Source organism: Bubalus bubalis, chromosome 23 (genome assembly GCF_019923935.1).
Source record: "Bubalus bubalis isolate 160015118507 breed Murrah chromosome 23, NDDB_SH_1, whole genome shotgun sequence".
In the NCBI taxonomy this organism is placed as follows: domain Eukaryota; kingdom Metazoa; phylum Chordata; class Mammalia; order Artiodactyla; family Bovidae; genus Bubalus; species Bubalus bubalis.
The window spans coordinates 16,698,970-16,719,754 of NC_059179.1; the positions used below are offsets into that span (position 1 = coordinate 16,698,970).

Here is a 20,785-nt window from a genome sequence, read left to right on the forward strand (position 1 = left end):
CTGGTATGAGGTGATATCTCACTGTGGTTTTGATCTGCATTTCCCTGATGACTTGTGATGCTGAATATATTTTCATATGCTTATTGGACATCTATATATCCTCTTTGGAAAAATGCTCATTCAAGTCCTTTAGACACTTTTATTTATTTTGAGTTTGCTTTTTTGTTTTTGATTTTGAATTGCATGTGTTCTGTGTGAATTTTTTATATTAACCCCTTGTCAGATATATATTGTTTGGAAATGTCTTTTCCCATTTAATAGGTAACCATTTTGTTCCACTGGCATCCTTGTCTTTTTGCTAATCTTAAAAAATGTTTTCAGATTTTCACTGTTGAGTATGATGTTAGCTATGGGCTTGTCATTATGGCCTTTATTACATTTGCGGTGTATTCCTTCAATACTCACTCATGAAAAGCTTTTGTCATAAATGGATGTTGAATTTTTTTAAGTCTTTTTTAACATAATTTGTGATCATAAATTTTTTTCTTCATTTTGTTAATTTAATGTATCAGATTGAATGATTTGCAGATATGGAACCACTCTTGAATCACTGGGATAAATTTAACTTAATCATGGTTTGGGCTTTCCTGGTAGCTCAGCTGGTAAAGAATCCGCCTGTAACGTAGGAGACCCTTGTTCAATTCCTGGGTCAGGAAGAGCTGCTGGAGAAGGGATAGCCTACCCACTCTAGTATTCTTGGGCTTCCCTTGTGGCTCAGCTGGTAAAGAGTGCAGTGCAGGAGACTTGGGTTTGAGCCCTGGGTTTGGAAGATCCTCTGGAGAAGGGAATGGCTACCCACTCTGGTATTCTAGCCCGGGAAATTCCATGGACTGTATAGTCCATGGGGGTTGCAAAGAGTCAGATGCAACTCAGCGACTTTCATTTCACAATCATTTGGCTTATGGCCCTTTTAACGTATTGGTGAATTCTGTTTGCAAATATTTTATTGAGAATTTTTGAGGAAGTGTTCCTTTCTCTTCAATTTTTTGCCAAAGTTTGAGAAAGATATGTATTAACTCATCTCTAAATTTTTAATATAATTCACCTGTGAGGCTATCTGGTCCTATATTTTCAATGATGGAGGTGTTTTGATGATTAATTCAATTTGATTACTAATGATAAGTCTGATTAGATTTTCTGTTTCTTCCTGATTTAGTCTTGGTATGTTATGTGTTTCTGTGAATGCACACTTTTTTTCTAGGTTTCCAGTTCACTGGTATGTAATTGTTCATAGTGGTGATCATGATCCTTTGAAGTGTTGTGATATCAGTTGTAATGCTTCTCTCTTTCATTTCTGATTTTATCTATTTGTTTGTTTTTTTTTTTTAATTTTATTTTATTTTTAAACTTTACATAACTGTATTAGATTTGCCAAATATCAAAATGAATCCGCCACAGGTTTACATGATTTTATCTATTTGGATTGTCTCTCTTTTTATCTTGATGAATCTGGCTAAGGTTTATCAATTTTTGTTTATCTCTTCAAGAACCAGCTTTTAGTTTCATTGATCTTTTCTATTGTCTGCAGTTAATGTTTCATTTATTTAATTTCTGACCTTTATTATTTCCTTCCTCCTGCTAACTTTGAGCATTGTTTGTTCTTCTTTTTCTTGTTATTTTATATGTAAGGTCAGATTGATTTTGTTTTGGGGTTTTTTTGAGTTTGTTTGTTTTTTTTTAGTTTCCCGGGGTGGTAGGCCTGTTTGCTACAAAACTCCCTCATAAAACTATTTTTGTTTGTCACAAGGATTTTAAAATGTTCTATTTCCATTTTCAATTATCTCAAAATATTTTCATTTCCTCTTTGATTTCTTTATTGACCTATTATCCAATCCCCTCATGTTTGTATTTTTTCCAGTTGTTTTTTTCTTGTGATTGATTTCTAGTTTCACACAGTTGTGGTTAGAAGAAATGCTTGATATTATTTCAATTTCTTGAATTTATTGACATAATTAATTTGTTTTGTGACATAACACAATCTATCCTGGAGAATGTTTCATGTACACTTGAAGAAAATGTGTATTTGACTGCATTTGGATGGAATGTTCTGTATAAATCTGATCTAATGTGTTGCTTAACACCAATTTTTCCTTATTAAGTTCAGATCTGCATGATTTGTTCATTGGTGTAAATGGTGTGTTAAAGTCTCATACCATTCATTATTATATTATGGTCAACAATTCCCTTTATGTCTATAATATTCACACCCTTTTTTGGTAATGAATGAACTCACCAGAAATATTAAGTTAATGCCTAAATTATGTAGCTTATTTTTATTTAGGCATTTTATACCTTGAGAAATATACATGTTAAATCTCTTCAGTCATGTTCAACTTTTTGTGACCATATGGACTGTAGCCTGCCAGGCTCCTCTCTCCTTGTGATTTCCCAGGCAAGAATACTAGAGTGGGTTGCCATGCCCTCTTCCAGGAGATCTTCCTCACTCAGGGAATGGAACCTGCATCTCTTACACCTCCTACATTGGCAGATGCCTTTTTTACTACTAGCACCACCTGGAAAGCCCTGAGAAATATACACATTGCACTTATTCACCTGGATATTTCTAATCCTAAAGGTTATTGGATCCTTTTTAAATAGTACCTTCATGACTTAATACCTTTGCTAGACACTGAAGAAATTTATTAAGGCTGGTAGCTTGTATCAAACTAGCTAGAGAATTGAGAAATCTAGCTTCTAAGTCCAGTTCATTCTTTTTCTTGGTTAGGCTACTTTGGAAAATATGTTTAATATCTCTGGGTGAATTTTCATGTTCCAAAAAATGAGGAATAGAATATTTGTCCTCTATGGTCCTTCCCAAATGGAAAACATCATAACCTTACATTTCACATAGAATTTTACTTATAAAGGATGTACCACATATGTTATTAATTTTTCCTGACATGTACTATCATAAAAAATGTATTTTATATACCACTCTCTTTATCTATAGATATATAAATCAAAGGGTTAAAAAGGTTTCTGAAAAAAATATTTTGCTATAATGGATACACTACAATATTATATTTTTCTTTTTCTTACAATATTTCACATTTTAAAACTCAACCCATTAGCTAAATTGAATTGATAACTCACTAATCAGTTACAGGTGATAGTTTGATTAACATTATCCATTTTGATAGAACACAAAAGGATGTGGAAGAATGAACAATCAATTAGCTAGAAATTTGTTTACCATTTAAAGAGAATCTTGACCTTACCTCTACCCAGGGGGTGCTTGCAAGCCTTGAATTTTCATTAAAATATTTTATCAAAGTTAGCAATTTCTCATCACTGTACTCAAAACGATTCTGGAAAATAATGGAGCAGATCACATTGCAGGGAGCACAGGTCAGAAGTAAAGTAGGATCACAAGGAGATCCTAAAAAGTCAATATAAATGTTAGAAAATATTCTAGTATACAAATCTTACATTTAGTGTTTAAAGTAAGTAAGAAGGGTTGACTTCCAAGATTTTTTTTTAAATTATAGGAACAACCTGGGCATGCAATCATCACTATTCAACATGCCTAAAATAAAATTTATTGTGCTTTCCCAAGCAAAATTATCTAATCCAGTGTGATTTATTTATTTTCCCTCCAAGTGTTCTCCTATTTATGTCATTCTCCAAATAACATCCAAAAGGTAACTCACAAGAAAAAGGTTATTTTAAAATATCTTTAATGTTGCCAGATTTAGCCCTCACTGTTGATACTTCTTCATCATGCCTACAGGAAACATCAATGTCATAAGAAAATCAAGAAACTGGGGAGACTTGAAATAATATTTCAAAAATGCAGTTGAAAAAATTGGACTGGTCAGAATGGTCATCATCAAAAAATCCACAAACAATAAATACTGGAGAGGATGTGGAGAAAAGGGAACCCTCCTGTACAGTTGGTAGGAATGTAAACTGATACAGCCTCTATGGAAGACAGTATGGAGATACCTTTAAAAACTAGGAATAAAACTGCCATATGACCCATCAATCCCACTACTAGGCATTACCCTGAGGAAACCAAAATTGAAAAAGACACATGTACCCCAATGTTCACTGAAGCAATATTTGCAATAACTAGGACATGAAAGCAACCTAGATGTCCATCAACAGATGAATGGATAAAGAAGCTGTGGTACATATATACAATGAATATTACTCAGGCATAAAAAGGAATGCATTTGAGCCAGTTTTGATGAGGTGGACAAACCTAGAGCCTATTACAAAGAGTGAAATATGTCAGAAAGAGAAAAGCAACTGTTGTATATATGTATACTCATATATATGGTATCTAGAAAGACAGTACTGATGAAACTATTTGCAGGGTAGAAATGGAGATGCAGACATAGAGAACAGACTTATGGACACAGGTGGGTGGGAGGAAGGAGAAAGTGGGATGAATGGAGAGAATAGCATGGAAACATATACACTAACATATGTAAAATAGATATCAAAGGGAATTTGCTGTATGAATCAGGGACCTCAAACCAGGGTGACAACCTAGAGGGGTAGAAAGGCGTGGGAGGTAGAAGGGAGGTGCAAGAGGGAAAGGACATATGTATACCTATGACTGATTCATGTTGATGTATGGCAGAAACCAACACAATATTGTAAAACAATTATCCTTCAATTAAAAACAAATAATTTTTTAAAGAAAAAAATTGGAGTGTGCTTTTTTGTAGAAGAAAAGAACAGTGACAGAAATTAGAGTTACATTCAGATATTTTAAAAATATGTTATAGTATTAGAAACAGGCTTCCCAACCAAAATAAAGAATATGACTAACTTTATTCCTGTTTGATGACAATTTGTAAACCTTGTCTTTTCTTCTTCTACTGACATCTGGACTAGGTGGCTTTAAAGAAAGCTCAAGTGATACTTTGCAAGAAGAACAAAATTTAAAGCACACAAGGTCTGCTTTTTCACTGAGAACCTTCATCTGCAATCTATCCCCAAAAGACCATAAAAATCTCAAGCCTGCATCCTTCCTCTGCTCTCTCAAGCCATTTTTGGATCTGGTTTCTAGCCACCTGCCTTCCACAGAAAGCCTCATTATGTGTGTAATAGACCTTTTCATATCCTATAGAGATGTGTGTATCACAATGAATCTTAACAGCTAAACTAAATTTTCTATGGGAGGTCCATCCTGCCTCTGCCTGGTTACTGCTGCTGCTACTGCTGCTAAGTCGCTTCAGTCATGTCCAACTCTGTGTGACCCCATAGATGGCAGCCCACCAGGCTCCCCCGTCCCTGCGATTCTCCAGGCAAGAACATTGGAGTGGGTTGCCATTTCCTTCCCCAATGCATGAAAGTGAAAAGTGAAAGTGAAGTTGCTCAGTCGTGTCCGACCTCAGCGACCCCATGGACTGCAGCCTTCCAGGCTCGTCCATCCATGGGATTTTCCAGGCAAGAGTACTGGAGTGGGGTGCCATTGCCTTCTCCAGCCTGGTTACTACCATAACACTATACTCCAAAAGGAAAAAGTCTAGCAGGGATTAAAAAGTAGAAGTTACAAGGAAAAAGGTTCTGCCCAACATGTGAAATAAACTTCCAACAGTCAGTTAACCAGTGACAAACTCAGTTCAGTTCAGTTCAGTCAATCATTCATATCTGACTCTTTGCAACCCCATGTACAGCAGCACATGGGGCTTGCTGTCCATCACCAGTTTGCGGAACTTGCTCAAACTCATGTCCATTGAGTCGGTGATGCCATCCAATCATCTCATCCTGTCATCCCCTTCTACTCCTGCCTTCAATCCTTCCCAGCAACAGGGTCTTTTCCAATGAGTCAGTTCTTCCCATCAGGTAGCCAAAGTAATGGAGTTTCAGCTTCAACATTAATCTCTTCAATGAATATTCAGGACTGATTTCCTTGGGATTGACTAGTTGGATCTCTTTGCAGTACAAGGGAATCTCAAGAGTGTTCTTCAACACCACAGTTCAAAAGCATAAATTCTTCAGCACTCGGCTTTCTTATTAATCCAACTCTCACATCCATATGTGACTGCTGGAAAAACCACAGGTTTGACTAGATGGACCCTTGTTGGCAAAGTCATGTCTCTACTTTTTAATATGCTGGTCATATTAAATAGTAGGTTGGTCATAGCTTCTCTTCCAAGGAGCAAGCGCCTCTTAATTTCATGGCTGCAGTCACCATCTGTAGTGATTTTGGAGCCCAAAAAAGTAAAGTCTCTCACTGTTTCCATTGTTTGCCCATCTATTTGCCATGAAGGGATGGGACTGGATGCCATGATATTAGTTTTCTGAATGTTCGGTTTTAAGCCAACATTTTCATAACTTTTTCACTCTCCTCTTTCACTTTCACCAATAGGCTCTTTAGTTCTTCTTCACTTTCTGCTATAAGGGTGGTATCATCTGTGTATTTGTGGAGAAGGAAATGGCAACCCACTCCAGTACTCATGCCTGGAGAATCCCATGGATAGAGGAGCCTGGTGGGCTACAGTCCATGGGGTTGTGAAGAGTAAGACACAACTGAGTGACTTCACTTTCATTTTTCACTTTCATGCATTGGAGAAGGAAATGGCAGCCCACTCCAGTGTTCTTGCCTGGAGAACCCCAGGGACAGGGGAGCCTGGTGGGCTGCCATCTATGGGGTTGCACAGAGTAGGACACGATTGAAGTGACTTAGCAGCAGCAGCATCTGTGTATTTGAGGTTATTGATATTTTCCCGGCAATCATGATTTCAGCTTGTGCTTCATACAGCCCAGCATTTCATATGATGTACTCTGCATATAAGTTAAATAAGCAGGGTGACAATGCACAGCCTCAATGTACTCCTTTCCTAATTTGGAACCAATCTGTTGTTCCATGTCTGGTTCTAACTGCTGCTTCCTAACCTGCCTACAGATTTCTCAGGAGGCAGGTCAGGTGGTCTGGTATTCCCATCTCTTTCAGAATTTTCCACAGTTTGTTGTGATGCACACAGTCAAAGGCTTTGGTGTACTCAATAAAGCAGAAGTAGATATTTTTCTGGAACTCTGTCAGTTTTTTGATGATCCAACGGATTTTGGCAATTTGATTTCTGGCAACTTCCTCTGCCTTTTCTAGATCCAGATTGAACATCTGGAAATTCAGAGTTCACATGCTGTTGAAGCCTGGCTTGGGGAATTTTGAGCATTACTTTGCCAGCATGTGTTCAGTGCAGTTCAGTTGCTCAGTCGTGGCCAACTCTTTGCGATCCCATGAACCGCAGCACACCAGGCCTCCCTGTCCATCACCAACTCCTGGAGTCTACCCAAACCCATGTCCATCAAGTTGGTGATGCCATCCAACCATCTCATCCTCTGTTGTCCCCTTCTCCTCCTGCCCTCAATCTTTCCCAGCATCAGGGTCTTTTCAAATGAGTCAGCTCTTCACATCAAGTGGCCAAAGTATTGGCGTTTCAGCTTCAACATCAGTCCTTCCAATGAACAGCTAGAACTGATCTCATTTAGGATGGACTGGTTGGATCTCCGTGCATTCCAAGGGACTCTCAAGAGTCTTATCCAACGCCACAGCTCAACAGCATCAGTTCTTCAGCACTCAGCATTTTTTATAGTCCAATTCTCACATCCATACAAGACTACTGGAAAAACCTTAGCCTTGACTAGACGGACCTTTGTTAGCAAAGTAATATCTCTGCTTTTTAATATGCTGTCTAGGTTGGTCATAACTTTCCTTCCAAGGAGTAAGCGTCTTAATTTCATGGCTGTAATCACCATCTGCAGTGATTTTGGAGCCCAGAAAAATAAAGCCTACCACTGTTTCCACTGTTTCCCCATCTATTTGCCATGAAGTGGTGGGACTGGATGCCACTATCTTAGTTTTCTGAATGTTGAGCTTTAAGCCAACTTTTTCACTCTCCTCTTTCACTTTCATCAAGAGGCTCTTTAGTTCTTCACTTTCTGCCATAAGAGTGGTGTCATCTGCATATCTGAGGTTATTGATACTTCTCCTGGCAATCTTGATTCCAGCTTGTGCTTCCTCCAGCCCAGCGTTTCTCATGATGTACTCTACATGTAAGTTAAATAAGCAGGGTGACAATATACAGCTTTGATGTACTCCTTTCCCTATTTGGAATCAGTCTGTTGTTCCATGTCCAGTTCTAACTGTTGCCTCCTGACCTGCATAGAGGTTACTCAAGAGGCAGGTCAGGTGGTCTAGTATTCCCATCTCTTGAAGAATTTTCCACAGTTTACTGTGATCCACACAGTCAAAGGCTTTGGCATAGTCAATAAAGCAAAAATAGATGTTTTTCTGGAACTTTCTTGGTTTTTCGATGATCCAGTGGATTTTGCTATTAGATCTCTGGTTCCTCTGCCTTTTCTAAAACCAGCTTGAACATCTGGAAGTTCACAGTTCACGTATTGCTGAAGCCTGGCTTGGAGAATTTTGAGCATTACTTTACTAGCGTGTGAGATGAGTGCAATTGTGTGGTAGTTTGAGCATTCTTTGGCATTGTCTTTCTTTGGGATTGGAATGAAAATTTTCCAGTCCTGTGGCCATTGCTGAGTTTTCCAAACTGGCATATTGAGTGCAGCACTTTCACAAAATCATCTTTTAGGATTTGAAATAGCTCAACTGGAATTCCATCACCTCCACTAGCTTTGTTTGTAGTGAGGCTTCCTAAGGCCCACTTGACTTCACATTCCAGGATGTCTGGCTCTAGGTGAGTGATCACACCATTGTGATTATCTGGGTCATGAAGATCTTTTTTGTGTAGTTCTTCTGTGTTTTCTTGCCATCTCTTCTTAATATCTTCTGCTTCTGTTAGGTCTGTACCATTTCTGTTTTATTGTGCACATCTTTGCATGAAGTGTTCCCTTGGTATCTCTAATTTTCTTGAAGAGATCCCTAGTCTTTCCCACTCTATTTTTTGCCTCTATTTCTTTGCATTATTCACTAAGGAACACTTTCTTATCTATCCTTGCTATTCTTTGGAACTCTGTAGTCAAACTGGGCTACCCCATGAGTATGAGGTCTCCATAGTTAGGTGGAATCAAGCAGAGTCTGGGTGGTCATCAGTAAGGAAGCTGAGAGAAGGCCATATTAATTATGGGAAAACTGAAACAGCTAACAATAATTTCTGCTTGAAATACAAATCAGGTGGACAAAACCACTTACAAATAATGTGTATCAAATTTCATTATTCATTGATTTACTAATTCCATTTCAGAAATTTTATTCTAGAAAGTAATCAGAAATATTCAATGATTAATATGTTTTTTATATTATTATCAACAAAGTGTTGAAAACAGTTTATCTGGACAAATAAATAAAGCTTGGTAAATAAACTATGGTACCTGCAAAATAATAGACTACTATACTATTAATAATGTTCTTGATAAAAGAACATGCAAACATATTTAATATGTTAAATTTTAACATAAGGATAGAGAAGAACCTATTCAGATGAACCTTGTGTTCTTATCACTGCTTCTGCCAAATCTCCCACCCATTCCTAGGTAATATGCACCAGAAGTCCAAATGATGTTCATTGACACTCTATTTGAGAAACTTACTCAAAGAAGAAACCAGAATCATGCATATATCTGTAATTATTGCATTGTTTATATCAGTAGCAGCAAAAAATGAGGGGGAGAAACCTATCTGGATGACTATATATCAGTGGTAAAAAACCACAATACCGAGTTACAAGTTAGAATATAGCATTAGTAAGTTAATAATGTTCTTTAAAAATGAAATATTGAGGTTAAAAACCACATATGTCTTATGATTCTGATCTTGCTCCTTCCCTGTCAAGTCTCCTATTCACGCCTTTCTCTCCTATCCCCTCTTGGGTCCTGCATGGGCATCCACACACATGTACACTGAGCAGATGCGTGCTGCTGCAGCTCCCTCCCTTCACACTCAAGGGGAGCTATAATACAACCTTATGCGCAGAGAAGTACTTGGTGCAAAATCTATACCTGAACCACTAATTTTATTTTAGTTTTGTTGAGATATCACAGATAGACAAGAATGTACAAGTTTAAGGTGTACTGCATAATGACATGACATACATGTGTTGCAAAAAAAATTTGCAATACTTCTCAAGAAGCTACCTGAGAACTTAGTCTTTCAAATTATTTTCACCAAGTTACTAGAAGATTGCCAAAATTAACACTTGTTTCTGTTTCCTGTGCACATGTATAAGCACATTTCCCAGCTCCTCTTATAGATAAGCACATTTCCCAACTCTTGTGACTGAGTTTACAGCCCGTGAAATATGAAAGAACCTTTGTGTGCCTGCCATACCTGACCTATTAAAAACAGTATAGCACTTTTCTTTATTCTTTCCTTCACCCTCACTACCATTCAAGGAGATGAACTCTGGGAGCCACTGGAAGGCAACCATGTGCTGAAGGCATCAAAGGCCCTGGAAACCAGGTGCTTGAAAAGGCCATTATGCCAGCGACTTCCCCTCCTGCTACTGTCATGTGAGCAGGAAGTCAACTTCTGTTGTATTTGAGCCATTATCTCTCTGTAGTCTACTTGTAATAGCATTTAGTCTGCCCAAGCAGTTACTGCTAATTACATAAAGAAATACCCACCATTGGTTTTTTTTAATGCTTCCACCAAACATACGGCTTCCTCTTGAATTCTGTGTTCAATCGTCCTCTTCCCCATCCCCATATTCCTCAAAACCATGAGGGAGAAACGCCGAGTTTGCTTCCACTTTTCTCCATTGCTGAAAACAATTCCTATCAGGACAAAAACCAAAAACAGAGAAGAATAATCCATTGCCATGAATTCTAGCTGAGAGTCTTTAAACCAGGAAATGACAAGGATACCTAAGCAGGGATTAAATATAGGAGTGACAGCGTCAGGAATTCCTATCAGGCCTTTCATTATTGTTTCCCCATGACCCTCTTTTCAGAGCATATTTGTGCTTTATGCTTTGTATTATATTCTATTGGATAAAAAAATTTCTTATGCTTTTTTTTCTAAGAAGAATAGAAAATTGAATGCAATGTACATACTTCAAACCTTTGTTGGTTCCATGTATATATTATGCAAGCTTCCAAAACTAGTCTCTTAGCAACCATGACTCAGGCCAGAAAGCAAAATATTCGATAAATAGGATAATTTGTTGTCATTTTCCTCCCTTATTTTTCTCTCTGTCTCTTCTCATTTTCTTACCTGGTCATAATTTATTAATAGAACATTGGTTGTTAGAAGATTTGCTTTCACTGCACTTAATGTTTCATTCAGACTGTGTCATCTTCATAATTTTAAATATGGATTAATGATCCATAGAAAACTGTTTATTTATGATGCTTTCATAAACCTCTGTATTACCTATAATTTCTCAATTCCTTAGCCTATTTGAATCTTTCCAACCTACAATTCCCACACACTCCTCAAATAGAAACATACCTAATCCCTGGTTGATGTTGTCTGCCACTGGTAAACTACCTCTGCCAGAAAATTCCTCACTCTGATCAATCAGGACTTGCTTCACTGCTTCATATCCATGCAACACCACAGTGGGCTTCATGCCAAAATACAGAGTGAACACAGGACCATAATCTTCTGCTAGCTGGAAAAGGAACAGGAGATGTAAGAACAGTGAGCATGTCAAACTGAAAATGTAGATAATATAGGAAAATGTAGATAATGTGGGAAATATTTTTAATCTTAAGATTCACCCATTATAAAAGGTTTCAATTTCTAGAACCAGTAATTTAATATGACATCACTTTACTACAATGATAATTATCATTATAGTATTAGGAATACTGTTATTATTATCATCATCAATAGTTATTCTTTATTCAGCTCCTACAATGTGACAAAGGCCATAGTATGAATTTTATTAGTATTAGTCTATTAAGCTTTTTTCTGCCAAACCTGTAATTGCTCCTTCCTTCTTATAGTGGCAAGAAATGATATGTTTCCTCTGTTTAAGGGAAGGTGCTCCATCTCTCACACATGCAGACTGATAATCATCCCCTCATCATCCATTCTTCACATCTTTAGCACCAGAGACCTCTAAGCATTCAAAATACATAAGGACCTAGCCATAGACATTTTCCATCTTCCCAGTGTGATGATGTAAGTAAGTTTTCATGAACTGAGATAAGCAAAAGGGATGTGCACAAATTCTACACTGGCATAAATGGGTGACAACACATCTTTCATTTCTCCTCCTATCCATAGGTTGAAATGACAGCATGGAGATGACCCCTCTGTGGCTGCAAATGAGAACAAAAGCCTTAGAGCATGCGATGGTAAACTACAAGACTGAGAAGATCTGGTTCTCTGAAAGAACTCATGGAGGAGAGGCAGCCCAGCAGCACTTAACTCTACGCCTGCTATGCGGAAGGCAGAAATAAACTGTCTTCCTTAAGTCACTGCATTATTGTGGTCTTTCTGTCATGACAGCTTATTTAGTGTAGTACATGATATAGACTTTCACTCTTTCAACTTGTCCAATGTTTGAGTCCTTTTGCCACTTTATAATCCATTCTCCATACAGCAACCCATTTCACAAAGCCAATGTTAAAGAATATCATATTGCTCTTATGCTAAAGGCCAATATTCTTAAAATCCCTGTAAGATCTACATACTCTGCTCTCTGTTTACCTGCCTAATCTCATCTCACACCATGCTTTTACCTACTCTCTGGGTGACAAACAATTGGTCCTCTTTCAGACATTTCAATAACTAAGTCTGCTCCAGGCTGAAAAAAAAGATGGAACAAACATATACCTGTATTTTATCCAGTTAATGTTTAATTATTTTTCAGATCTCACCTACAATTTCACTTCCACAAAGAACCCTTACTAACTGTGCCTCCTACCTGTAATCCTTTAAACTACATCACCTTTTTAAACTACATCACTGTGTTCCTATTATATGGTTTGTAATCATCCACTTATTTGCATAACTGTTTCATAAATACATGCTTACCATCTAGACTGTAAATTCCATACTGCTGACCTTTTTTCCTTTTTTTTTTTAAATTCACTGCTCGGATAGTTAAAGAACCTGCCTACAATGTGGGAGACCTCGGTTCAGTCCCTTGGTTGGGAAGATCGCCTGGAGAGGGGAAGAGCTACCTACTCCAGTATTCTTGCTTGAAGAATTCCATGGACAGAGGTGCCTGGCTGGTGGGCTACAGTCCATGGGGTCACAAAGAGTCAGACATGACTGAGTGACTAAATTTTTCACTTTCTTTCACTTTGAAAATTCCCAGCATAGACACACCTTGGACTGACAATAGGCATTCAACAACTTGTCAAGCTCAGGTATTAATATTTGTGCATAATAATTATTATTCACCTTTTAAAGAAATAGAAATTAAAGCTCAGAGAGATTTTATAATTTGACCACGCCTGTGAGTTAACAAGTGTATGAGCTGGGGTGCTGACACAATCACTTCAAAACCAGAGTCTGATACACAGAAGGAGGAGCTTCCAGGGGCAGTGCTCTCATGACTACCTTTCCCAGAGAAGTCAGATTTCCGATAATTCCTTCAAGATTTAAAGACCTATAGAATGCTAATGCTAAGTCTCTTCAGTCGTGTCGGACTCTGTGCGACCCCATAGACGGCAGCCCACTAGGCTCCCTTGTCCCTGGGATTCTCCAGGCAAGAACACTGGAGCGGGTTGCCATTTCCTTTTCCAATGCATGGAAGTGAAAAGTGAAAGTGAAGTCGCTCAGTCATATGCAACTCTTAGTGACCCCATGGACTGCAGCCTACCAGGCTCCTCCATCCATGGGATTTTCCAGGCAAGAGTACTGGAGTGGGGTGCCAATGCCTTCTCCGACCTATAGAATAGTAATTCATTAATTGAGCAAACACAACAGAAACTATGAAATTTCTTGAAACTTGGTTATTTCCTTGATTTCAAATCAATGTATTATTCTTTCAGGAAAATTTTGGGGTTATCACTCTGTAACTATGCAGTTTTTAAAAATTAAAGCAATTTCTTTGCAATTAGAATTCGCCAAAAATAAGTGCTATAAAGGACACATAGGTCACAACATGGACAGAGAATTCCTACTTTTGACAATTTCAACAATGATCTCATTGATCTCACTCCATTCTGGCAACCTTTAGCTGTATACCATCTAAAATCATGTCTGGGTGTCATACATCAGGGACAAGTGAGATTAATCCCAGGGATGCAAGTATGGTTCAATATTCTCAAATTAATCAATGCTATACCCTACATTAACAAATGGAAAAATAAAATCATATGATAGTTCAATAGATGTAGAGAAGTTTTTTATAAAATCCAATATCCATTTAAGATTAAAAATTCTCCACAAAGTAGGTATAGAGGCAACATACTTCAACATAATTAAAAAATCACATATATAATAAGTCCACAACTAACATTATCATACTTGACAGTGAAAAACTTAAAGCATTTTCTCTTAAATCAAGAATAAGATAAGGATGCCCACTCTTGCCACTTTTACTCAAAATATCATATTGGAAATCAAAGCCATAGCAATCAAAAAAAGAGAAATAAAAGGAATTGAAAAGAATGAAGAAAAACTGTCCTTATTTGTAGAAGATACAATACTATGCTTATAAAATTCTAAGTTTAGTTCAGTCACTCAGTCGTGTCCAACTCTTTGCGATCCCATGGACTGCAGCAGGCCAGACCTCTCTTTCGATCACCAACTCCTGGAGTTTACTTAAACTCATATCTATTGAGTCAATGATGCTATCTGACCATCCCATCCTCTGTTGCCCCCTTCTCCTCCCACCTTCAATCTTTCCCAGCATCAGCGTCTTTTCCAATGAGTCAGTTCTTCACATCAGGTGGCCAAAATATTGGAGTTTGAGCTTCAGCATCAGTCCTTCCAATGAATACTCAGGACTGATTTCTTTTAGGATGGACTGGTTGCATCTCCTTGCTGTCCAAAATTCTAAAAATCCCAACAAAAAGCTCCTAGAGCTTATCAGTGAATTTGGAAAAGTTGTAGGATAAAAAAATTAACATACAGAAATCTATTCCATTTCTAAACAATAAGAACAAACTATCAGAAAGAGAAATTATTAAAACAATCCCACTTATCACCACATAGAAGAGAATAAAATTCCAAGCAATAAATCTAATTAACGAAGGAAGTAAAAGACATGTACTCAGAAAACTATAAGATGCTGATTAAAAAAAAAAAAGACAATACAAATAGATGGAAAAACATAACATGCTCATGGACAGGGAAAGTTAATATTGTTAAAATGAACATATTACATATTACCCAAGGAAATCAACAGATTCAAAGCAAATCCTATCAAAATACCAGTGTAATATTCAAAGTGCTACAACAAGTAATTCTAAAATTTGTATGGAAACACAAAATAACTCAAGTAGACAAAGATATCCAAAGAAAGAACAGAACTGAAAGTATCATACTCCCTGATGTCAGACTACAGTACAAAGTTACGGTAACCAAAACAGAATTGTACTGGCACAAAAATGAACACAGGTCTATGGAGCAGAGCATATAGCCCAGAAAATAATTCACACTTACATGAACAACGAATCCGTGAAAAAGGACACAAAAAATATACAGCGGGGAAAAGGCAAGTTCTTCAATAAGTGGTGTGAAGAAAACTAGACAGCTACACATAAAGAATTAAATTAAAATATTTCACATGCTAGTAAGGTTATGCTCAAAATCTTAAGATAGGATTCAGCAGTACATGAATCGAGACCTTCCAGATGAAAAAGCTGGGTTTAGAAAAGGCAGAAGAACCAGAGCTCTAATTGCCAACATTCATTAGATCATAGAGAAACAAGATCAGTTCAGTTCAGTTGCTCAGTCATGTCTGACTCTTTGCAACCTCATAGACTGCAGCACACCAGGCCTCCCTGTCCATCACCAACTCCTAGAGTATACTCAAACTCTTGTCCATTGAGTCAGTGATGCCATCCAACCATCTCATCCTCTTCTAAGAGAAAGCAAGGAAATTCCAGAAAAATATCTACTTCTGCTTCATTGACTACACTAAATCCTTTTACAGTATGGATCACAAAATCTGTGAAAAATTATTAAAGAGGTGGGAGTACCAGACCACCTTACCTGTCCCTGTGAAACCTGTATGCGGGTAAAGAAGCAACAGTTAGAACTGGACATAGAACAATTGACTGGTTCAAAATTGGGAAAGGAGTACAACAAGGCTGTATATTGTCATCCTGCTTATATGCAGAGTATATCTTAACTTATATGCAGAGTACATTGTATGAAATGCTGGGCTGGATGAATCAAAAGCTGGCATCAAGAATACCAGCAGAAATATCGACAACCTCAGATATGCAGATGCTACCAATCTAATGGCAGAAAGCAAAGAGGATCTAAAGAACCCCTTGAGGAGGGTGAGAGAGGAGAGTGGGAAAGCTGACTTAAATCAGCATTCAAAAAACTAAGATCATGGCATCCAGTCCCATTATTTCATGGCAAATAGAAGGGAAAAAGTAGAAGCAGTGACAGATTTTATTTTCTTGGGTTCCAAAATTACTGTGGACAGTGACTGCAGCCATGAAATTAAAAAATCTTTCCTCCTTGGAAGAAAAGCTATGACAAATCTAGACAGCATATCAAAAAGCAGAGACATCACTTTGCTGACAAAGGTCAATATAGTCAAAGCTATGATTTTTCTAGTAGTCTTGTACAGATGTGAGAGGTGAACCATAAAGAAGGATAAGCACTGAAGAACTGATGCTTTTGAATTGTGGTGTTGGAGAAGGCTCTTGAGAGTCCCTGGGACTGCAAAGAAATCCAACCAGTCCATCCTAAAGGAAATCAGTCCTGACTATTCATTAGAAGGACTGTTGATCAAGCTGAACCTCCAATACTTTTGCAACCTGACAGGAAGAGCCAACTCATTGGAAAAGACCTTCATACTGGGAAAGACTGAAGACAAAGGAGAAGGGGGTCGCAGAGGGTGAGATGGTTAGATAACATCACTGACTCAACGGACATGAGTTTGAGCAAACTCCAAGAGATGGTGCAGGACAAAGTAGCCTGGGATGCTGAAGTCCATAGGTTGCAAAGAGTCAGACATGACTCAGTGACAAACAACACAGAAACAAAACATTTTCTCATACTATATACAAATCTTAACTCAAAAAGGGTTGAGGACTTAAATGTAAGACCAGAAACCATAAAACACCTGGAAGGAAACATAGGCTGTATATTCCTTGACATGATTCATAGCATATATTTTTGGATCTGCCTCCTAGTGAAGTGAAAGTGTTAGTTACTAAGCTGTATCCAACTCTTTGTGACCCCCTAGACGGTAGCCTAGGACTTCCCTGGTGGCTCAGATGGTAAAGCGTCTGTGTACAATGTGGGAGACCTGGGTCCGATCCCTGGATTGGGAAGATTCCCTGGAGAAGGAAATGGCAACCCACTCCAGGACTCTTGCCTGGAAAATCCCATGGACTGAGGAGCTTGGTGCAGGCTACTGTCCATGGGGTCGCAAAGAGTCAGGCATGACTGAGCGACTTCACTTTCAGACTGTAGCCCACCAGGCTCCTCTGTCCATGGAATTCTCCAGACAAAAATACTGAAGTGGGTAGCCATTCTCTTCTCCAGAGGATCTTTCTGAACCCAGGAATCAAATCCAGGTCTCCCACATTTTGGGCAGATTCTTTACCATCCTTACCATAAAAAAGAATGAAATTTTGCAATTGCAATAACATAGACTAATCTGGAGGGCACTACACTTAGTGAAGTAAGTCAGACTGAGAAAGACAAATACTCTATGTTATCATTTATATGTGGAATATTAAAAAAAATAAAATTGATGAATTGAACAGAATATAAATAGGCTCATATACATAGAGAACAAACTAGTGGCTACCAGTAGGAAACAAGAAGAATAAGGGGGATAAGAGGGGTAGGGGATTAAAAACTATAGACTACTATGTATAAAACAAATAAACTACAAGGATAAATTGTTCAGCACAGGGAATACAGCCTATATTTTATAATAAATTTCAAAGGAACATAATCTATAAAATGTTATATATTCTCATTTGAAACTAACATAATATTGTAAATCAACTCTAGATCAATGAAAATAAATTAATAGGGCTCCGCTGGTAATCCAGCAATAATCCACCTCACAATGCAAGGGACACTGGTTTGATCCCTGGTCTGGGAAGACCCCACATGCTGCAAGAAAAAAGCCTGAGTGCCACAGCTACTGAGCCTACACTCTGGAGAATGTGAGGGGCAAGTACTGAACCCAAGAGCCACAGAGCCTTCTCAGAGAAGTCATGGCAGGAGAATTCCACACACTACAACTATAGTGCATTTTCTGCTTTCCGCAGCTAGAGAAAGCCTGTGCATAGTAATGAAGACCCAGCACAGCCAAAAATAAATATTTTTTAAATAAATGAATAAAAATAAATAACAATGAATAAATATATATATATAAAACCACATCCAGGTGTCCAATGGGAACTCCCCTTTAAAAGCACTTTTAACAAACATGTGTCTGGGACTATGGAGTCTGGGACAAGACATAGGGCTATCTTATTTACTCATTACAAACAACTGGAAGAAAAGTAATCATACTTGCCTTGCTTATGGATTTGCTGACATTCTTAATATTTATCTGCAGAATATTTCCAACAATTGGGAGAGGAGTGGGCCCAGGTGGCAGCTTCCCTTTGGCATGCCTCTGATTCCATAGAAAAAGGAAAATCAAAATAGAAAGACAGATCACTAGAACTACAAAGAGATCCATTGATGTGCTTTGCGTGAGGGCAACTGAAAGCCTAGAATCCAAACACTTTATAAAAACTAAGTGCAAAGAAAAAAACAAAGTGCAAGCTTATCACCAAACATGCAATAGGTCTTTGAACTTTTAAATAAATAAGGCTTTATCATCAGTGCACTTTGGCTTGTCAACATATATTTAAATGAAAGGTTAAATTAGTATTGTTAAACTACTAAATTTGTTTAATGTTCTCATCATTACTATTTTGTATTCTATCCTTGTGGAAACCCATGTTACTGCTAAATCTTACTGCTGTTTAAAGTAAGTGAAAATGGAACTAAATCTATTTTATTACTCAGCATATCCATTTGTTAAAAAATATTTTTTGTCACCATATACTGAATTACCAAGAACTTCTCAGTTTTCTGATAACTTTTTCTTTTTCATGGCTAAATTTAGCTGATGATTTTAACTTTTCTGTTTTCACTAAGTTAAGTCCTTCAAGGATGTAAGTTTCAATGGAAATCTCAACTAAAAAACAATTCACTTTCTCAGAGATGGCCATATTTTAGTAATAAAATTGAAGGTATCCAGAGTTTCAAAGGACTGGAATTCACAACCACAGCAATTGATGAAAGCGTCTCTGCTCATCATATGAGCAGAAAAAGAAGAACTCTCTTAGAGCTTTTTCTCATAAAATCCATGGTAACGCCAGGTGAAGACAGAAGGAGGCCGGACAAATAAAGAAAGGAATACAGAGCTGGTCTTATCTTAGAAAAGAGAATCCCACTAGTCTCACAGAGTTCTTTTTTATTTTTTTGTGCCAGGAGTTCTGACACCACTTACTTCCAGAGGAGATGCTGGTCAGCACACAGTAGACAGAAAACAGGAATAACAAGTCAAGGAAAGAAATCACTCAAAGATGTTAGTGGAAGGACCCTTGGCTGCATATCACCCACCCCGCTTCTTTGCATACCCATTTCCGATAAGGTTCACAGAGCCAGAGCAAACCTTGTATGTTCACACCTAGGTGAACAAATACACTCCAGCATTCAATACTATAAATATTTGAAAGTGTCTAGAAACTCATAGATATGAACAAAATTTCAAGACTCAAAAGATATTTGAGGACCTCCAATTGCATAATAAGTATCAAACTTAAAATTCAGAAAACTAATCCTTGAAGGACTTAACTTAGTGAAAACAGAAAAGTTAAAATCAGCAGCAAAATTTAGCCATGAAAAAGAAAAAGTTATTAGAAAACTGAGTTCTTGGTAATTAAGTATGTGGTGGCAAAAAATATTTTTCAATAAATGGATATGCTGAATAATAAAATAGATTTAGTTCCATTTTCACTTATTTTAAACAGCAGTAAGATTTAGCAGTAACATGGGTTTCCACAAGGATAGAGTACAAAATAGTAATGATGAGAACATTAAACAAATTAAGTAGTATGGGAAATAGTTCTATTAATAGAAATCCTAGTGACTTTATCACAGGAGTTTTAAGGAGAGAGAAAAATAAGCAAATAATAATAAGCAAAGGAAATTGAATATATTTTTCCTACAATGATGAAAAATCCAAAGAATCTACCAAATTCTAAACAGGATTACAGAGAAAAGATCCACACTCCCAAAATCTTGTGAAACATGGGAATAACAAGGGAAAATAAAACCCTGAAAAGTTTTAAAAAGAAAAAGGAAGTTACAAAGAATGAGACTCAATTTAGAATAAATCTTTCCTTACACAATGCTTATAAATGATTAAAAACAGTCAAGTAAAATCTTCAAAAGCTCAATAGGAAATGACTTTCAAAATTGTTATTCTATACCTGATAAACTCAATTCAACCATAAGGTCAAAGTATAGACATTTGGGGGCCTTCCCTGGTGGACTAGTGGTTAAGACTCCATGCTTCCACTGCAGGGAGCGTGGGTTCAATGCCTGGTCAGGGCACTAAAGTCCTTCGTACTGTGTGGTAGAGCCCAAAATAAAATCAGTAAGAAACATATAGACATTTTTGGACATGTGAACATTCAGACTTTTATAATCTTGAAATCATTTCTGAAATAATTACCTGAGTAAAAAATTGAA

General features: G+C 37.4%; 1 protein-coding gene across 1 annotated transcript in view; it reads right to left on the reverse strand.

Annotated features, from left to right (window-relative positions):
- Positions 1 to 18,755, reverse strand: part of LOC102392701 (cytochrome P450 2C31) — a 43,592-nt gene extending 24,837 nt beyond the window's left edge. Inside the window, exons 1-4 of the mRNA XM_006050707.3 lie at positions 18,552 to 18,755; positions 11,375 to 11,537; positions 10,549 to 10,698; positions 3,219 to 3,379 (exon numbers count right to left, since the gene is read on the reverse strand). Coding sequence (XP_006050769.1) covers positions 3,219 to 3,379; positions 10,549 to 10,698; positions 11,375 to 11,537; positions 18,552 to 18,719 — 642 coding nt within the window. The 5' untranslated portion in view covers positions 18,720 to 18,755. The remainder of the gene's footprint in view (positions 1 to 3,218; positions 3,380 to 10,548; positions 10,699 to 11,374; positions 11,538 to 18,551) is intronic.
- Between the last annotated feature and the right edge of the window lie 2,030 nt (positions 18,756 to 20,785).